At 37.1% G+C, this 16,924-nt stretch overlaps 1 protein-coding gene across 10 annotated transcripts in view; it reads left to right on the top strand.

Moving 5' to 3' along the window:
• Positions 1-16,924, top strand: part of SEMA5A (semaphorin 5A) — a 342,620-nt gene that overhangs the window by 241,688 nt on the left and 84,008 nt on the right. For all 10 annotated transcript variants that reach the window (XM_084508663.1, XM_084508658.1, XM_084508661.1 and 7 more), the window contains 2 exons: positions 11,306-11,423; positions 16,060-16,241. In XM_084508663.1, the coding sequence (XP_084364789.1) occupies positions 11,306-11,423; positions 16,060-16,241 (300 nt within the window). The remainder of the gene's footprint in view (positions 1-11,305; positions 11,424-16,059; positions 16,242-16,924) is intronic.

The raw sequence follows: 16,924 nt of genomic DNA on the forward strand, positions 1-16,924 counted from the left end.
CAAAAAACATAGGTGCCCTGTATTTACATGAAACCTGCAACTCCACTTGGAATATTTGAAGGCTGCAGCCATATTCAGTGCATACCTTATTTGTAAGGTGTGAGGTCAGGTCTGAGTCTGAGACAACCTACTTAAGTAGTTGCCTATGTGGAGGCCTTGCAAGGTCCATTGTACCTGTGCTTCTGTCAGCACAGTTACCAAGTCTACTTTGACTGTAGGGCAAGGTTTCTGTTCTCACAGGGTGGAACTGTTGCCTCAAGTCATAAACTCCATTCACAGCTGCAGGCCAGGCATTCCTCTCCGTGTTTGAGCAGAGGGGACTAATCGACTAGATTTTAAGAGCTTTAAAAAAAGAAGTGGTGCTCTTCCTGTTTTACTGAGTAGAACAGTAGTTAAATGTCTCAAATCCTTCTCAAATGAAAATTTATTCTTCTGCCCAGAGGAATGTGAATTCTCATCTTCCACTGGAATGACTTACGCAAAGGAAATAAAATTATTCCTCGTGGGGTTTTTCAGTCATATCTTTTGTAGTTGTATCACTTTGCTTGCAATAATTAAATATTCATTGCACCAAATGGATTACCATCTATGCTTTCTTCCTGGTAAAAGCTCACCAGCAATTCTAGCTCTATTCTGTAAGAAAGAAAAGGATTTACAACTGTGATCTAGATGAAATAAGACACCTTCTTATCATCTATCATTAGGGACTCAGATTGTTTGGATAATGAAGACTTAATCTTACTTTCACCTCTCACTTACTCATGGCTTGCCTAGGATTTTCCTGGCTTGTCATGCTGGATTTCAAGGATGCTTGGTTTCATGCGTGTGGACAGATCGTAGGTACCTTACTTGGAGGCATAAATTTCACTGGTTATTAAAAAAATAATCTCAAACATTCACTGCATTACTTTTTTTTTTTTTTTTTTTAATATTCACACCCTTTTTATATGTCGCCAACTATTTCTATGCTCTAGCAGTGGGTAAACAGAGGAAAACCTTAGTGGGAGAGATGCCTTGGGACAGTGGGGTTCTTTTTTTGATTATTTTATCTATTCACATTTATCATACTTATGGCTGTATAACTGCACCAAGGCTATATTCTGAACATCCATCAATAATAACTAGAGTTTATTCCACAGATCAAGGGCATGTGTAGCCTTTAATACTGACTTCACATAATTTTTTGAGAAATGAAGCATGCTTGTGTATAAATAACAGCCTTAAAAAAGCCAAAAGACTGAAGGTATAGTTGTTCATCTGTTCTCTTTTTATGTCAATAGCAGAGTGCTTACTATCTAATCTTTTCTAATCTTTTTGTTTAGGTTTATTGCAAAGGTTTCAGACAATGCAACTCATTCCTTCTGTTGAGCAGACTGTTCCACAAGCTAATATCTCAATGTCAAGATAATTTCCTCTAGACTGACTTTTTTTTTTTTTTTTGCTTTTTTACTTTTTGTCTCATTATTTCTTGTTTTATCTTCATGTACCAGCCTCTAACACAAGTTGTTACTGCTTTTATTTGTAGTTTATTATGTCCCCTTAACTGTCTCTCTGATATGCTGTACATATTTAGATAATTCATATTTCCTTGTAAATCTCTTCCTCCTGCACTTTCTTAATTGTAGTGGATATTCTACTTGATGCTTCCACACTCCTCAGCTTTGTGGTATTGCCCTGACAGACATACCCATTGGTCCAGGACCATCCTATTCCACCAGCTCACAGCTCTTCTCCCCCCTTCCAGTAGGTTTCTACTCCCACAGACACTGTTATCTAGGGCCCTTGAAAATATTGTTTTACATTTGGAGACTAAATTTGATATTTTTTTTAATTATTATTTTATTTCTGATGTTCTAAGTGCAGTTCTGTGCATCCTTTTCTACTGTTGTGACAGCAGAGCATATCTCATGCAGAGCCTGTCTCCGTGCCTGTAGTGTGGATTGCTCAGCACCTTCCATTATGCTGTGATGTTTTCATTGTTTATGAATTGTCCATTTCATTGTTATGAATTGTCCATGTTACTTATTTGGATTGGCAGTGTTCATGGGGGATATCTCCGTCAGAGCACTCCCAGCAGTTGAATAGTTTTGACCATCCTGCTCAAATAGTCTTACTGTTTTCAGGAATCAGCTAGGGAAAAAATAATTTGGCACATAATAATTCTTAGAAACAGTTCTCCAAAAAGCCTCGGCTTGTTCATGCTCCAGAAGAAATGAGCAGAGCAGTTATTTTATCTAGGTTATACTTGAGGAAAGTCCTTCAGATATGACCATATTGTCACTGAGGTATTGCAATCCACACATTTACAGAAGACCAGCAATAGTATTTGCAGGAGATAGTATCTCCCATAAGAATTCTACATCTCCTTGTAATCCTTCAGCACTGAGTAGGTCAAGCAGAAAACACAACTGACTTTTGTATACCCAGTGATTAACTATAATGTGAGACAAATAGAATGATTATCATGAATAGATAACTATTAAAATCACTAAAATTGCAGTGGTTGCTATTTACTTTGAAAGCTCTGTGTCTTTGTCATAAGGAATAAAATGTGTAATAAGGGGTAAAGATTCCATCCCCTGAAACAAAGAACCAGTCAGCTTTCTTTTATTGGTAACTGCAGCCTTCAAAAGCCACCTTGGATGGCAGTGATTTCTCTGAGGTAAATCAGTCGATGTTACGATTTGTACTGGAGTTTTCAGTGCATCATGTCTAAAAGAAGGGACAACAAAAGGTTGCATCAGCCTGATGTTCTACAAAATCTTATCGAGCAAGGGTCAGGAATTGTTATTCCTCATGGAAGATAGGTTTTGTGCACTTAAAAGGCTTGAAAACTAATCTTACTTTAGAGTTGTGTCTAAATAAATAAATAACGTCATCTGCTGAAAGCTTTGTAGATAGCGACTGTAAACAGCATAAAACAACTTTGGGGGAATTGTTAAGGATTGTTTTTACATAACAATCTTGTGACCCACTATGTAATATTAATGAATATTATCATAGTTATTCTACTGTGACCCTGACTTTTCTCTCTCCTTTTTATGGCATCATGTATATTTTGCTTTCTTTGCTATCAGATAAGCAGTCTGTACATATGCAAAAGATAACAGTAGCAGCACAGTACCAAAAGAGGTACTGGCTTAACTAACACACCAAGAGAGTTATTGCAAATTTGATTGTTATTTATTTCATTCCTAAGACTCCATCAAGATTACTGGAATAAGTTTTTTGAACACTGCTACATTTCTTTATTTCATCTTGGCTGTAAGCGTTGCTTCCTCAGAAGTATTCTCACACTCACTCAGAACCTGTTTTCATTGTAACAAAACACTGTGGCTATCATTACCTAGTAGAATAATTATTCCTCTATACTAATATTATACAAGATAGAACCATTAATGTGTTCTAAACTATTACCAGGTGCTAATAGGTCCAGAATAGTAGAGGCCCACCCTTGGAATTTAAATTGCTGTTTTGAAATAATAATTCCAGAATAGGTATTTTTGGATATCCAGGTGGATTTCTTTATTTCAAAATATGCAAGCTTTATTCTGCTTTAAATCAGAGAAACAAGCTGCTGCATTAGACTTCAAGTTGGTTCTAATATTCTAACTTGAACTGGTGATTTTAGAGTAATATTGCAGAATAAAAATGCTTGTAAATTTCACAGACTGGGATAAATCCTAATCCCAGCTGTGAGTCTAGGTGATAAGCACCTGTTTTTTTGAAATAAAAAGTCTATTTTTTAGGCATTAGGTAGACATAGTGTATTAGATACATTACAAAGTTACCTTCAATTGGTGCGAACTTACCAGAACACTAGTAAATTTAGCAGAACAAGGAAACCAAGAGCAGCTGAATGTCTTCCTCACTCAAAGTAGAATATTAGTCTTTCACTGGAGATGGAAACAAATCAAGCTTTGCAGATCTGAGGTTGACCTATATTTTAAACTTCCTCTGCAAGGACCAAGGGTTTTGGTGAAAGTGCCTTTGTCTAGCCCACAAAATGCATCAGAGAAAAACTGGACATTTACCTTTTGTTGAACATGAGATGTTGTATCACAGCTCTTCAAATCATATGACCTATACATGTATAATAAGCACATATTTTGGCAAACAAGAAGGAATTTTGATTAACAGGTAGAATTTTTCAGACTGCTCACAGTAGATTTATAGCAGTAACCAGATGAGGAAAAAGGAAATATCTTTTCCTTTTAGTTTGAAAAGTTGTAAGAAAACCATATGGACTTGACTATATATTTGCAATTCAGATTTTATTAGCAGGATATTATTTTAAACATAGCAGTAAACTAAGAAATAAAAATTTAACACAGGCATGTGGTTTTCATATGTTATGATGTAATTCATGCTTTTTGTTTGCTTTAAAAAATACCAAAAGTTTAAGAAATTTTTAGTTCAATATTGTTACGTTACATTTTTCTTGAAAATCACCTGATATGTTTAAAGCTATCCACATTCCAGCGATTGTTTCACAAATCATTTGGTACTTGGCGAGTATATTCTCTAAAAACAGAAGTTAAAGAGACAGGGTAGTGTTTTTTTGTTGCAAGTCTGGAAACTTTTTTATTTTAAAATAATATAACATACCACATACCGGATTGCTCTGTAGGCAGACCAGTTCATGCACTATGCATCTCAGCTCTGTATTGCACTAGTTGTTTTCTCATGAGACTTGTTTACAGCTCTTTTAATACTCTATAATCTTTTATGGACATTTTCATTTATTTGAAGTTTTACAGAAAATTAACATCCACGTTTGGAGTCTACTATTGACCTGAATGTGTATGAGGGAGAGAATATTCTTGATGCAAAAATGTGAACTGTGGGCAGGATTCCAGGACAGGAGTCTAGATGCTCCATTTCTGGAAGCCCAAACTGAGTGACTTTGAAGACCATCTGCTCCTCATAATGTGTTGTCAGGCCAGTGGAAGTATTTACAGGTACTTCTGGAATTAGAGGTGATGGTGCCCTTGAAACATTAAGATACCTGCAGTCTGGTTAGTACTTTTAAGGAGCCAAGTTGTATATCCTAAGACTGGACCTGTTATTTTAATAATTCATTCAGATTCTAAGCATCAAGTAAATCCCAGCATTTAAATTCAGAAGAAGTTAGGTCACAGCTGACTGAAAGGGTATGGAAGTAGTGTACCCTCTTTACATCTGTATCTGCTAGAGATGCACAGGTCTTTTTCACGGACATAGGGATGCCATATGAAAGCAAATCTGTCCAGTATGGGCAATCATCATTACCACTTCTCTGGTCTAGGAAGAGGGGCTATAGTGAAGGGAGGGGAAGCAGCTGTGAGGGGTCTGGAAGAAAAAGGGGTGAAGGGTCAAGCTTGGCAGAAATGTGCTTAAACCTCTGCTTGCATCCATTAGAGCATATGCATGTGAAGCAAGTAAGGTTATATTTTCCTAGCCAAATCCTAGTTTTCCGGGATTTTCAGGCTGCCTGCAGAGCAGCAGACAAGCAAGAACTGCGGGCCATAGTCACTGCTAGAGCATTGTGCAGATTCATATCTGTATGGAGATGTATCTGTACACTTGTCAAGCAGAGGGAATGTATTCAGTGTAGTACCTGAATTGCAAATATTTATGTTAGAGAAGGATGTAGAGAAACAAGATAGTTTCAACCCATTAAAAGTGAACCTTCAGTGCTCTGAAAACTCTGGCTGCACCTGGTGGACCCAGCATTTCCTGGATCCTACCTTCTAATTGTAGAATCATATAGTCATTTTGGTTGGAAAAGACCTTGAAGATCATGAAGTCCAACCATTAACACTACCAAGTCTGCAGCTAGACCATATCCCTAAGCACTGCATCTACATGTCTATTTGAATACCTCCATGGAGTTAATCAGAGGGCTGGAAGCTGAACCATTTTTTTTTTTTTTTTTTTTTTTTGGAAGCCTACATTCTCTTGTAGAGAGCATGTTGTTAAAGAGTTGTCTTTCACATTTGTTCCCAGAGTCATAGTAGGGCCAGTTGGAATCATTTTTGTTCAGAAAATTGCATGTTATAAACAACTTAACTAAACAAATTATTCATAAATTCCTGATTCTGTGTTTGAAGAGAGCAACTTGCAGGTTTAAGGCTAATATTGGCAGTGCATGCTGCTAGATTGAATCATACCTAGATACATTTTGATTGTCTTATATAAATTCAAGTCAGAGGAGGAAACAGTAGTTCATATAGAGTAGCTGATATGATTAAACATTTATTATTATTATTATTATTTTCTACTGGTACAGAGAAAGATTAAACAGGATTCTGCATGTTTTATACACATCCTAGTTTGTGCGCCTAGGACATAACAAATTTTCTGCCCACCATTTATGTTCTTCTGCGTTACTTCATTGCGTATATATTTCTTTATCCCTGTAAAACCATCAGTAACAAAAACACTGAAGGGTATCTGTGTTCTAGTCTAGTATCAGATTCATGTACTCATTCAGCAATGGATAGCAAAGTGACTTGGGAACATGAGACTAGCTTTTATCTTCAGTTGTCTGTTCAAATTTGCTATGAGGAATCTGGGTTCTCTGAATTAAGGTGGTGACCTCAGTTCAGTTCCTGGTATACAAAGTGTCCAGGTCATCATAGCTAACGGTAATTGGAACTAGGTAAGCATGCCTATCTCAGTGGAAAGATTTGAAAGGGTCAGGAGACTGAAGTGCCTTCTAAGTGTATGGGTAAAGAGCAAAAGATGTTTCATTGAACAGTTTCAGAAGACACACATCGTATGTTTATATATTCTCTGAAAAAAAATGTGACAATTCAAGAGGATAGTTTATTAGCAGTTAAAATGTATATTAATATGGAAATATGTTTCCACTGAAAGGAGATTTTGAAATCTCATTGAAATCAATTGTATTAGTATATAGCTTTTATTTTATTTTTTTTAGATCACACAATTTTTTTTTAAGTCTAGAACTGTATTTATTTTTTATATATATTTCTCCTGATGGTATTTCTTGCTGCCTCATTTTCTGTCTAACTAAATCAAATATAACCAAAGTAGAGCAGTTTTGCTAGCCTGCTTGGTCGTGTTTATAAAATAGCTGAGGAAAATGGTCTGATATTGCTAGCATGCTTTGGAGTGGTGCGACTTATGATTATGATTTTACTAGTCAGTAAAAATCTATTGTTTAAGCGTTGCATGACTGTTAGTAGACATATTGAGCCATCACAGCCAAATGAATGCCTTGGAAGGAGTTACTAAACTACCTATCGTTTACCTTTTGTAAATTAAAAAAAAAAAAAAAAAAAAAAGACATAGAGGGAAATTAGAATTACTTGATAGAAGCTGAAAGCCATTGAATGTTTTGATAGGGTAAATTGCATCCAGAGTCTTAGAATGAACTGATTCATGTTTACTCCCCAGATTTCCTTCCTGCACAAAATTGCCAGTTGTAGCAAATGGGACAAATCACATGAAGTCTTGGAGATGTGGGTTGGTACCTTCTGGGAGTAACAAACAAAACATTGGTTTTTATCTCTAGTGAAAATGGGTGGAGTCCCAGAGACAAGATAGATAATGTAATACCCAGTTCTGCCAATTACTTGGTCTCTATCTGAAAGGGCCCTGTCAACTGAAAGAACTAATCTTAATTTTGTTAATGTATGTAGTGTTCCAACAGTAGCATCTAAAATGGCTTTAATTTAGACAGGAATTTGGGAGGAAAAAGGGATAGAGATGCATAATGGTATCCAATTTTCAACTCTCCATACTTACATTATTTTGACAGCCACTTTGTACAGTTTCTTTTGTTATTTCATATATACAATGAAGCAATTCCTCTTGCTGCTGCCTCTTGGGAGAGAGATTCATTACAAAAGACTTACAATAATGTAACATTTTGTTTAATTGAGCACAGTAAGGACACATAATTATGAGAAAAAAATAGTCCCTTTAAATTTCATATTTCAGATGGAAGTTCTGACATTTTCATACTTAAGATTCATTCTATCCTCATCACTTTCTATCTGTAAACTTATTGTGGTATCTCTGTTTTTTGTTGGTTTGTTTGTTTGTTTTTACATAGGCATAACAGATGAAAATAATTAGCTGTTGTTATTCATTTTTTTCCTCAAAGAAAATAAAATAGTTTTAAAAGATGACATGATCATGCAAAGATGGACAAAAATTTACCTGTATATTACCTCTTGTCTTTTCATTTAAAAGCATGAAAATGTATCTGTTTTTCAGAAATATTTGTGATATAAACAAGTGATCTAAAATAAAAAAGAGAACTCTCTCAAATATGATGCATGGAGGAGAACAAGAAGGACTGTTGTGACAAGACCTGAAGATAGCGCAGTTATTAAGCCAGGCCCATTTCATTTCACAATTATATCTTGGCATGGTGGATTAAAATGCCAAAAAGATAGTGATGGTGAACTGCACTCTTGGCATAATTATACTGTCTAAATATAAGATTTCAAATATAAAACTTTCTACAATATGAGCTTAGATATAATAACAACTGGGACAATTGATTAGAATGATTTAATGATTAGAATGATTTAAAGAAAGGAGAGAAAAAGGAAAAAAAAAAAAAAAAAAGGATCTTCATGAGGAATACCTCTCAGGGAAAATTTCCTGTTGCTTTCCTCAGAATAGTACATCTGTTTCCAAGATTGTTTCAGATTGTTTCATATAATTTTGTGTGCAGGTGTGCAAGGCACTTTGATTTTCCTGAGTGGAAAGGAATGTGGAAATGAAAGCAAAAGTGGAAATCGTATCTAAGAGTTAAGTGGGAGAAGGATCATCTGGGAGCTATGTGAGCAGAGACTGAGAGAAACAACAGGGCAATGTAGGTTACTCCAGAGGCTGCTGCAGTCCTATGATACCAAGCAAAAAGCTCTGTGACTGGGACCATCCTCACCACTCCCTCCAAAAAACACTCAGTTTGAGAACTTGAAGTGATGTGTCAGTACTGCTGTGCTGTTGTGAGGTAGATGCTGAACAACGATGTGTGTTTCTTGTTCCTTTCTAATGGGCTCTCCTTACTAACTAACTGTGTTACTGGTGCGATGACTTCAGGCAGTGGGAAGGTTCTTTTGTGATCAGTGGGTCTCAGTCTTTTTTTTTTTTTTTCTCCAAGGAAAGAATAAGTCTGGTTCTACATAAAAGGATACAGGCTTTTAAAACGTTTCACTTAAAATAAGTAAATTTAGTTAGAAATATAACAATTTACATAAAGGAATTGTGAAGTTGGAGAAGCGAACACTTCTACTTTGAGAAATAGCACAGTCAAGGTTGCCAGTTGTGCATTATGTCATCCTTTAACTTTGTTTTGCATTCTTTTTTCATGAAACATGCTTCCTCAGAGATACTCAGTACAGTAAAGAAGATCACTCAACATCTTGTCTTGCAAACACTGGAAGGCCAAGACACTTAAAACTTTTCATAATTTGCATCAATTGTCCTCCTCGCTTTCTAAATAGTTGACTGGAAACATGCAGCCTGAGTTACAAAAATGCTAAGTGTTCACAGCTGCAAGAGAAGTGGGAACTTTCTTCCAAACACTAAATCTTCTAATCCAAAAGCTTTATCTTTGAACTGGCTGCCTAATTAGAAGCACCTAGGGAGTTTGTGCTATTATGTCTCTTATGCTAGCCCCATTTTGCAGATGGGAACTATCCTGCCACATAGTTCTGGCAGTCCATGTTGCCAAGGGTACCATAGGAACTAAATCCATAAAATTTGTAACTATTAAGTATCCCCTATGATGGTAATATAGAATAGTATACTAGGGAATTAGTAAGTCTGCATTTTATCAGATGTTAGCATGGAAATATGTGAGGAATGCCAAAGATAAATAGAAATACGAAGAAAACATAGGATCTGTGAGGGTAGAATCCCAGAATGGCTGAGGCTGGAAGGAGCCTCTGGAGGTCATCTGGTCCAACCCTCGCTGCTCAAGCAGAGACACCTAGAGCTGTTTGCCCAGGACCACGTAGAGATGGCTTTTGAAGATCTTCAGGGAGGGATAATCCACAACCTCTCTAGGCAACCTGTGCCAGTGATCCATCAGCTGCACATTTTTAATAAATAAATTAAAAATATTCAGAAGGAAATTCCTGTGTTTTAATCTGTGCCCACTGCCTCTTGTTCTGTCACTGGGCACCACTGAAAAGAGCCTGGCTCTGTGCTCTTTGCGCTCTCTGATCACATATTTATACACATGGATAAGATGCCTCATGAGCCTTCCCTTCTTCAGGCTGAACAGTCCCAGTTCTCTCAGCCTTTCCTCCTAGTAGAGAAGCTCCATTCCCTTAATTATCTTGGTGGCCCTTTGCTAACAAATGTAACGTGAACAACTAAAGAGAGAATGAGAATGCCTATGGATTTGAGTTGAACAAGAATGATTGTTTTGGCATTTTTTACATTCTAGTCAACATTTTTGAATTGATTACCTGTATGTGTAATTGTTAGCTATTTTTACACTGACAAGTATTAAAACTGTTGCATTATTTTCACTATTATGGAACTTCCACCTCCTTTCTTAGGTATCTGAAGCCATGAGGCTGCAGACCCACAGCCTGGACTGTTAATGCTTGCCCAACCAGTAGCAAGGCATTTAATAGAGAAAAGATATTTTAGCTTTCTAAAGTGCATCTTTCAGAGTCTATAGGGAGCTATACTGCCATCCTTCTCTCTAGCCTTCTTTTCGTCTTTTGATCTCCTTGTGTGATACTAGGACAGGCTGTCTAGGGCAGAGTGTGATACATGAGAGGTGTTGATGGCAGCCAGTAATGCCTCTTTGTACTTCTTTCCAGGGACTACGTAGCAGTGAAGAAAACAAATATCTGCTCTTACAGAGGGTTTTATAATTCATTTACAAAGAGTAGATGTTGTTACTTGATTTCTCTCAATGATGATAACTATGATTCCAAAACTGATAGAAAAGGCTAAGAACTGTAACTTCTGAAATCTTCTGTACTTGAAGCAGACAGCGTTTGTTTTTTATGAATATCTGTAACTCTGTAGCAATTAAGTACAACAGGGATAATTCTTGACTACATACTGTGCCTGCAGACAGAAATTCAGTTATGCTCTTGAAATAAATTCTCTGGATTTGTGTAGGCATTCAAATTAATTTTTCTCTGTTTAACCATTCCATCTGTGCTTCATCATAACAGGGATCAATTTCACTACCTATTTTGATCTGTTTCATATACTTATGAAATATGAAGAGATGCTATGTAGTTATTTAGAGATCTTTGGCAAGTACAGACAAGGATAATGTTCATGTTTTCTGATTGGTTTTCATTCACAGTGCATGCATTGGATCCCAGGATCCTTATTGTGGCTGGGACATGGTGATGAAGAAATGCACTACACTGGAAGAAAGTCTGAGTATGAGTCAGTGGGAACAAAGCATTACTGTGTGCCCAGTAAGTCCAAAAACCTTCTTTTATCTCTTAAAACTTTTGATTCAATGTGAATCTCATGAAAATGAGCTTGCATAAGATTTCTCAAGCTTACAAAAATGTATTTAATACCATTTTCTTCAGGCCCTCCTATCAGACTTGAGCAAGATATTTAGTTTCTTTTCAATTTATTATCAAACTATATTAATTAGATCAAATTGTTTAGCATTCTTTCAAAGGATAGTTATTTTTTGCCCTGCAATGCCTATATTCCTACTTTGAAAACAAATGCTCAAATGTTAGTGATATTGACACATTTTTATTTGAAGGATTTACCTCCGCGTATTTTTTAGTTTAAAAATATCTAATTGCTAGTGTGATAGTCTTTCCTACACCAATCCCCACCTAGCTATAGCCTCCTTTAAGGTACTTATAGAGCACAATAAGGTCTCCCCTGAGCCTCCTTTTCTTCAGGCTAAACAACCTCAGCTCTCTCAGCTGCTCCTCATAAGGCTTGTTTTCTAGACCCTTCACCAACTTCATTGCCCTTCTTTGAACATGCTCCAGCACCTCGATGTCCTTCTTGTAGTGAGGGACCCAAAACTGAAAGCAGTATTTGAAGTGTAGCTGAGAGCCTGAGCAGAGCACAGGGGGACAATCACTCCCCTATCTGGGCTGGCTGCACTATTTCTGATACAAGCCAGGATGCGGTTGGCCTCCTCGGCCACCTGAGCACACTCCTGGCTCATATTCAGCTGGCTATTGACCAATACCCCCAGGTCCCTTTCTGCCAGGCAGCTTTTCAGCCACTCTTTCCCCAGCCTGTAGCATTTCATGGGGTTGTTGTACCCCAAGTGCAGGACCCAGCACTTAGCCTTGTTGACCATCATAAAGTTGCCCTTGGCTCATCGATCCAGCCTATCCAGACCCCTCTGCAGAGATCTCCTACCCTCGGTCAGATAAACACTCGTGCCTAACTTGGTGTCATCTGCAAACTTATTGAGGGTATACTCGATCCCCTTGTCCAGATCATTGACTAAGATATTGAAGAGAGCTGGCCCTAGTACTGAGCCCTGGAGGACACCACTTGTGACAGGCCTCCAGCTGAATTTAACTCTATTCACCATGGCTCTTTGTGCCAGACCACCCAGGCAGCTTTTAACCCCATGAAGCGTAAACCTGTCCAAGTTTTGAGCAGCCAGTTTCTCCAGGAAAATGCTGTGGGAAACAATGTGAAAAATGTTGAAGGCAGAACAGAACAAAATATTAGAAACTTTTTTAACCTCCCTGCTTTGTTTCCAAGTGGTTCCAAAATCTCTACTGTTAGTAAATGTGCACTGATCTTTTTTAACACCACAGAAAATTTGTTAGATGAATGCATGACCAATTTCTTACAAATTCACATCAGTTGTGGCCTGTTTGTAGCCTAGTTTGGCACAAAATTAAGTGTGACCAGTAATACTTGAGAAGTTATTTTCTAGGGAATTATTCATGTGCCTGAACATTTATTGGCATTTCATGGTGGAGCAGTAAAGGGTCTTAGAGAGATAGCTGGGTATCTGTGCTACTGTGTCTCTGAACTTTGAAAATCGTTTGTGACAAATACAGTTATTGTAGTTATCTTACTTTGATTTATAATTCTCAAGTGGGTATTTCTGGCATGAGTACACCAACTGTGAGTGAATACAGATAGTAATTAATGTTATGGCACACATATCTGCTTTGAGCTTCTTCCAGTTGGTCAGATATCACTATTACTCATCTAATACTTTTTATAGTAATGAAAGATCTTGTTAATAGTTTTGACAAAATATTTTCCAGTGATAACACTTGCAATCCATCACTAAAAATAGTGGCATCATCAGAGAGCTTTTACAAACAAAAAATAAAATAAAATAAAATAAAATAAAATAAAATAAAATAAAATAAAATAAAATAAAATAAAATGTTTGAATATTTGGGGGAAATAAGGAAGGAAGGAAGGAAGGAAGGAAAGAGGAAAGAAGGAAAAGAAATAAAGAAGGGATTTAGGCAGCTACAGAAAAAAAAAAAAAAAAAAAAAGGAAAGGGTAGCAAAAACAGGAAGGTATAGAGGGAAAGCAGAATGCAGCCATGTCAGGAAAATACAGCTATATTGTCTCTTTGACCATGACTTTGCACTCAAGGCATGTCAGATTGTGAAAGGTTAATGGGCAGTGGTCTTGAACGAATTCTGGTGAGGGTTAAAAAACCCATGGTCAGTACAGTTTGCTTTCCTATAGTCCTATTACAAAATTGTTTGATTTTACTTGTGAAAAGGAGATATGCATAGGGAGAACAGGGAAATTGTAGGTAACAACAGAGACTACAGTGGGATGATCTTTGCAGGAATAGGGAAAAAAAATCAGGAAAGAGAAACCTCCCATCCATATTTGCTTCTGAGATCAAGCTTTCACCCGTGTTTTATAAATGCTTTCGCTGCCATTTGATATAAATTATAATAACTAAAGACAACTGCAGGTTTAGTGTATAATTGTTGGTGTAACAATAAACATGTTTTGGTACAGCATAGGAATAGAAAACAAGAAAGATATTTTCACATCTTTTATATTAATTGTGTTGGGAACATACCATTTCTGGTTTACAGACTATATATTTCTTAGAGTAGCAGTGTAAGAGGAATGTGTTTACTTGTCATTTAAAAAGAAGTACTTATTTCCTATTGTCTTATGAAAAATAACAGCTTATAGTATGTGTGAGCACAGATCAATGAGTTATTTTCAAGAAAAAAAATAGTGTCAGCAGAATTTTGAAATGATGAGTTATATATGTTGTAGCTGGCAAAATGTACACATTGTTGTTCTGTGAAGAAGCTATATCTGTGAATAATAAATCACAAGAAATGTAATGAATAGTGAAATTAAGGAACCTTCACCACAGTGGAAAGAATCAGCCAGCACCCAATGTGGCAGTGGAAACATGTCTTGTGCTGTAATTGAATCTTGTGTCTTCTAATTATTAGTGAAATGTGTACTTCCCTTACCACTGTTAAAATGAAACAATACTAAAACAGCAAAGGGAGACACCATTTCAGAATATTCATAAGAATTCTGCAAATATAGTTCCTATTTCAATATATAAGCAAATGTTACAGAATTATGTTCTCACACATTTGATAAAATATGCATGACTACATACTTATTTTTATCTAAGAATTGCTTTCAATTCTATTTAGTCTTCAGTTGGTAGTACTTCTTTTTGACTGAAAGCTAAAATGTGGCAATCAAACCTGGCAATTGTTAGCATTGAAGTGATGTAGTTGCCATCATTTCAATTTATGGTAACAGATAATCAAGATTAACACCTTGCTAAATTGAATTAATAGTACAAACATTAATATTTGTTAATGGAGATGGATTATCCATGTCCAGCCCAATTGTGTTTAAAAGTTCTTGTAGCAATAAAGCCTGATGTGATTTGAGCTAACACATTTAGTTTAAGTTGAACAGTAAAGACTTCTTACTAATGTGTTATGGCTGCATGATGGAATCATTCCCATCAAGGTGAAAACAGTCTGACCCTCCCAACCAAAGGTGTTGAGAAATGACTTTAGCGAGAGCAAACTGGCTAATCATGTAGGGTTAGGTGCGAGGTGCTACTTATGCTTTTTAAAAATGTTTTGTTTTGTTTTGTTTTGTTTTTTAACGGTACATGAATATAATTGCTTCTAGGGTTCCCACTCTGCACTGGTACATCCTCAGCTTGAGTATTGTGTGCAGTTTTGGATGCCACGTTATAGAAAAGATGTAAAACTATTAGAGAATACCTAACGAAGGGCTACAAAGATGATGAGGGCAAGACATATGGGGAGAGGCCAATATAACTCCATTTGTTCAGCCCTAAGCAGAGCAGGCTGAGGGGAGACCTCATGGCAGCCTGCAGCTCCCTCACGAGGGGAGCGGAGGGTCAGGTGCTGAGCTCTGCTCTCTGGGGACAGCGACAGGACCCGAGGGGATGGCATGGAGCTGGGACAGGGGAGGGTCAGGCTGGGGGTTAGGGAAAGGTTCTGCACCCAGAGGGTGGTCAGGCACTAGGACAGGCTGCCGAGGGCAGTGGTCACTGCACTGAGCCTGCCGGAGTTCAAGAAGTGTTTGGACAATGCTCTCAGACATAGGGTCTGATTTTTGGGTGGCGCTGTGTGGAGCCAGGAGTTGGCCTTGATGGGCCTCTTCCAACTTGGGATAATCTATGATTCTACAGTTTAGATATTGTCAAATGTAAAACCACATTTCACTATTTTGAAATGGTACTATCAGACGTATGTTTCCACAGACATTCTTGCACATACTATTTTATAATAAGTGTCCAAGTTGCTAATCACAGGCAAATTTTAGGAAATAGGCATTGCTGTCATTAGAGGATAACGGAGGAAGTAAAATACACTTCTTATTGAATAACTGTAGGTTGAGTATGGTTGTGAAGGGCAATGGTTGTAATTATTGTTTTTGCTATAGTAGTAGCATCCAGTGGCCCAGATTATCCGGAGATGGTGGGAATCCTACAGCTGTAGCAATTGCAACAAGTGTAGTGTACTGTCTGGAAGATAATACTGCAGAATTAAGGAATAGTATGAAGCAACTATCAGGCCTCAGGTAGGCCTTTCTGTTTTGTTTATTTCTAGACGAGGAATCTGACAGTGGATGGACATTTTGGGACGTGGTCACAGTGGAAACCTTGCAGCCACACAGATGGTACCAGTGTTGGATCCTGCCTCTGCAGGACGCGTGTGTGTGACAGTCCAGCTCCCCAGTGTGGAGGGTGGCTGTGTGAAGGACCAACCATGGAAATTGCCAACTGTTCCAGGTAAAAAAAAAAATAAATTCAGGTTCTATTGCTTATGGTTTTAAATTTTTAACTTAATCATAAAAAACAAACAAACATAATTTGCATCATTTGAAATCTCATCCACAATCCACTGATCCTGTTATGTACACGAAACAGTCCATAGTGATGGCCACAGCAAATGAGGCATTGGAAATTCTCTCTCAAACATTGTGGGAGGGAATAGCAAATAGTGATTTTAAATGCAGTGTACCAAATGGCAAATCGTGCTTCTAAATGCAGTGTACCAAATTATACTGTCCTCTGTTAGTTTTAACAAAATGTTAGAGAGAAAAACGTAAATAAATGTTAGGTAATATCCAAATTATGATATTTTTCTCAGTTCTTTGAGTTCTGTGAGTCATAAAACTAGTGAAACCTCAGGAGCTCATTATTGTTGAGTTTTATTTTTCTTGATTTCTGTTTTTCTTCTACGAATACAAAAACTGTACGCTTAACCATCAGATAGTTCTGAGAACTGCAAAAGTTTCTCTCTCTCTCTCTCTCTTTTTTTTTTTTTGGTTTGTTGTTGTTGTTGCTTTGGGCAGAATATTAAATTCTTTTCAAGATGCTTGATCTCAAGTACATTTTTTCTAGTGTATGTTCTAGTGTATACTAGGGAGGTACAAGTGCCTTCACGAAGTTTGCAAATACAGGGTTAGCTC

The sequence above is a fragment of the Aythya ferina genome (genome assembly GCF_964211825.1).
Source record: "Aythya ferina genome assembly, chromosome: 2".
NCBI classification, from domain to species: domain Eukaryota; kingdom Metazoa; phylum Chordata; class Aves; order Anseriformes; family Anatidae; genus Aythya; species Aythya ferina.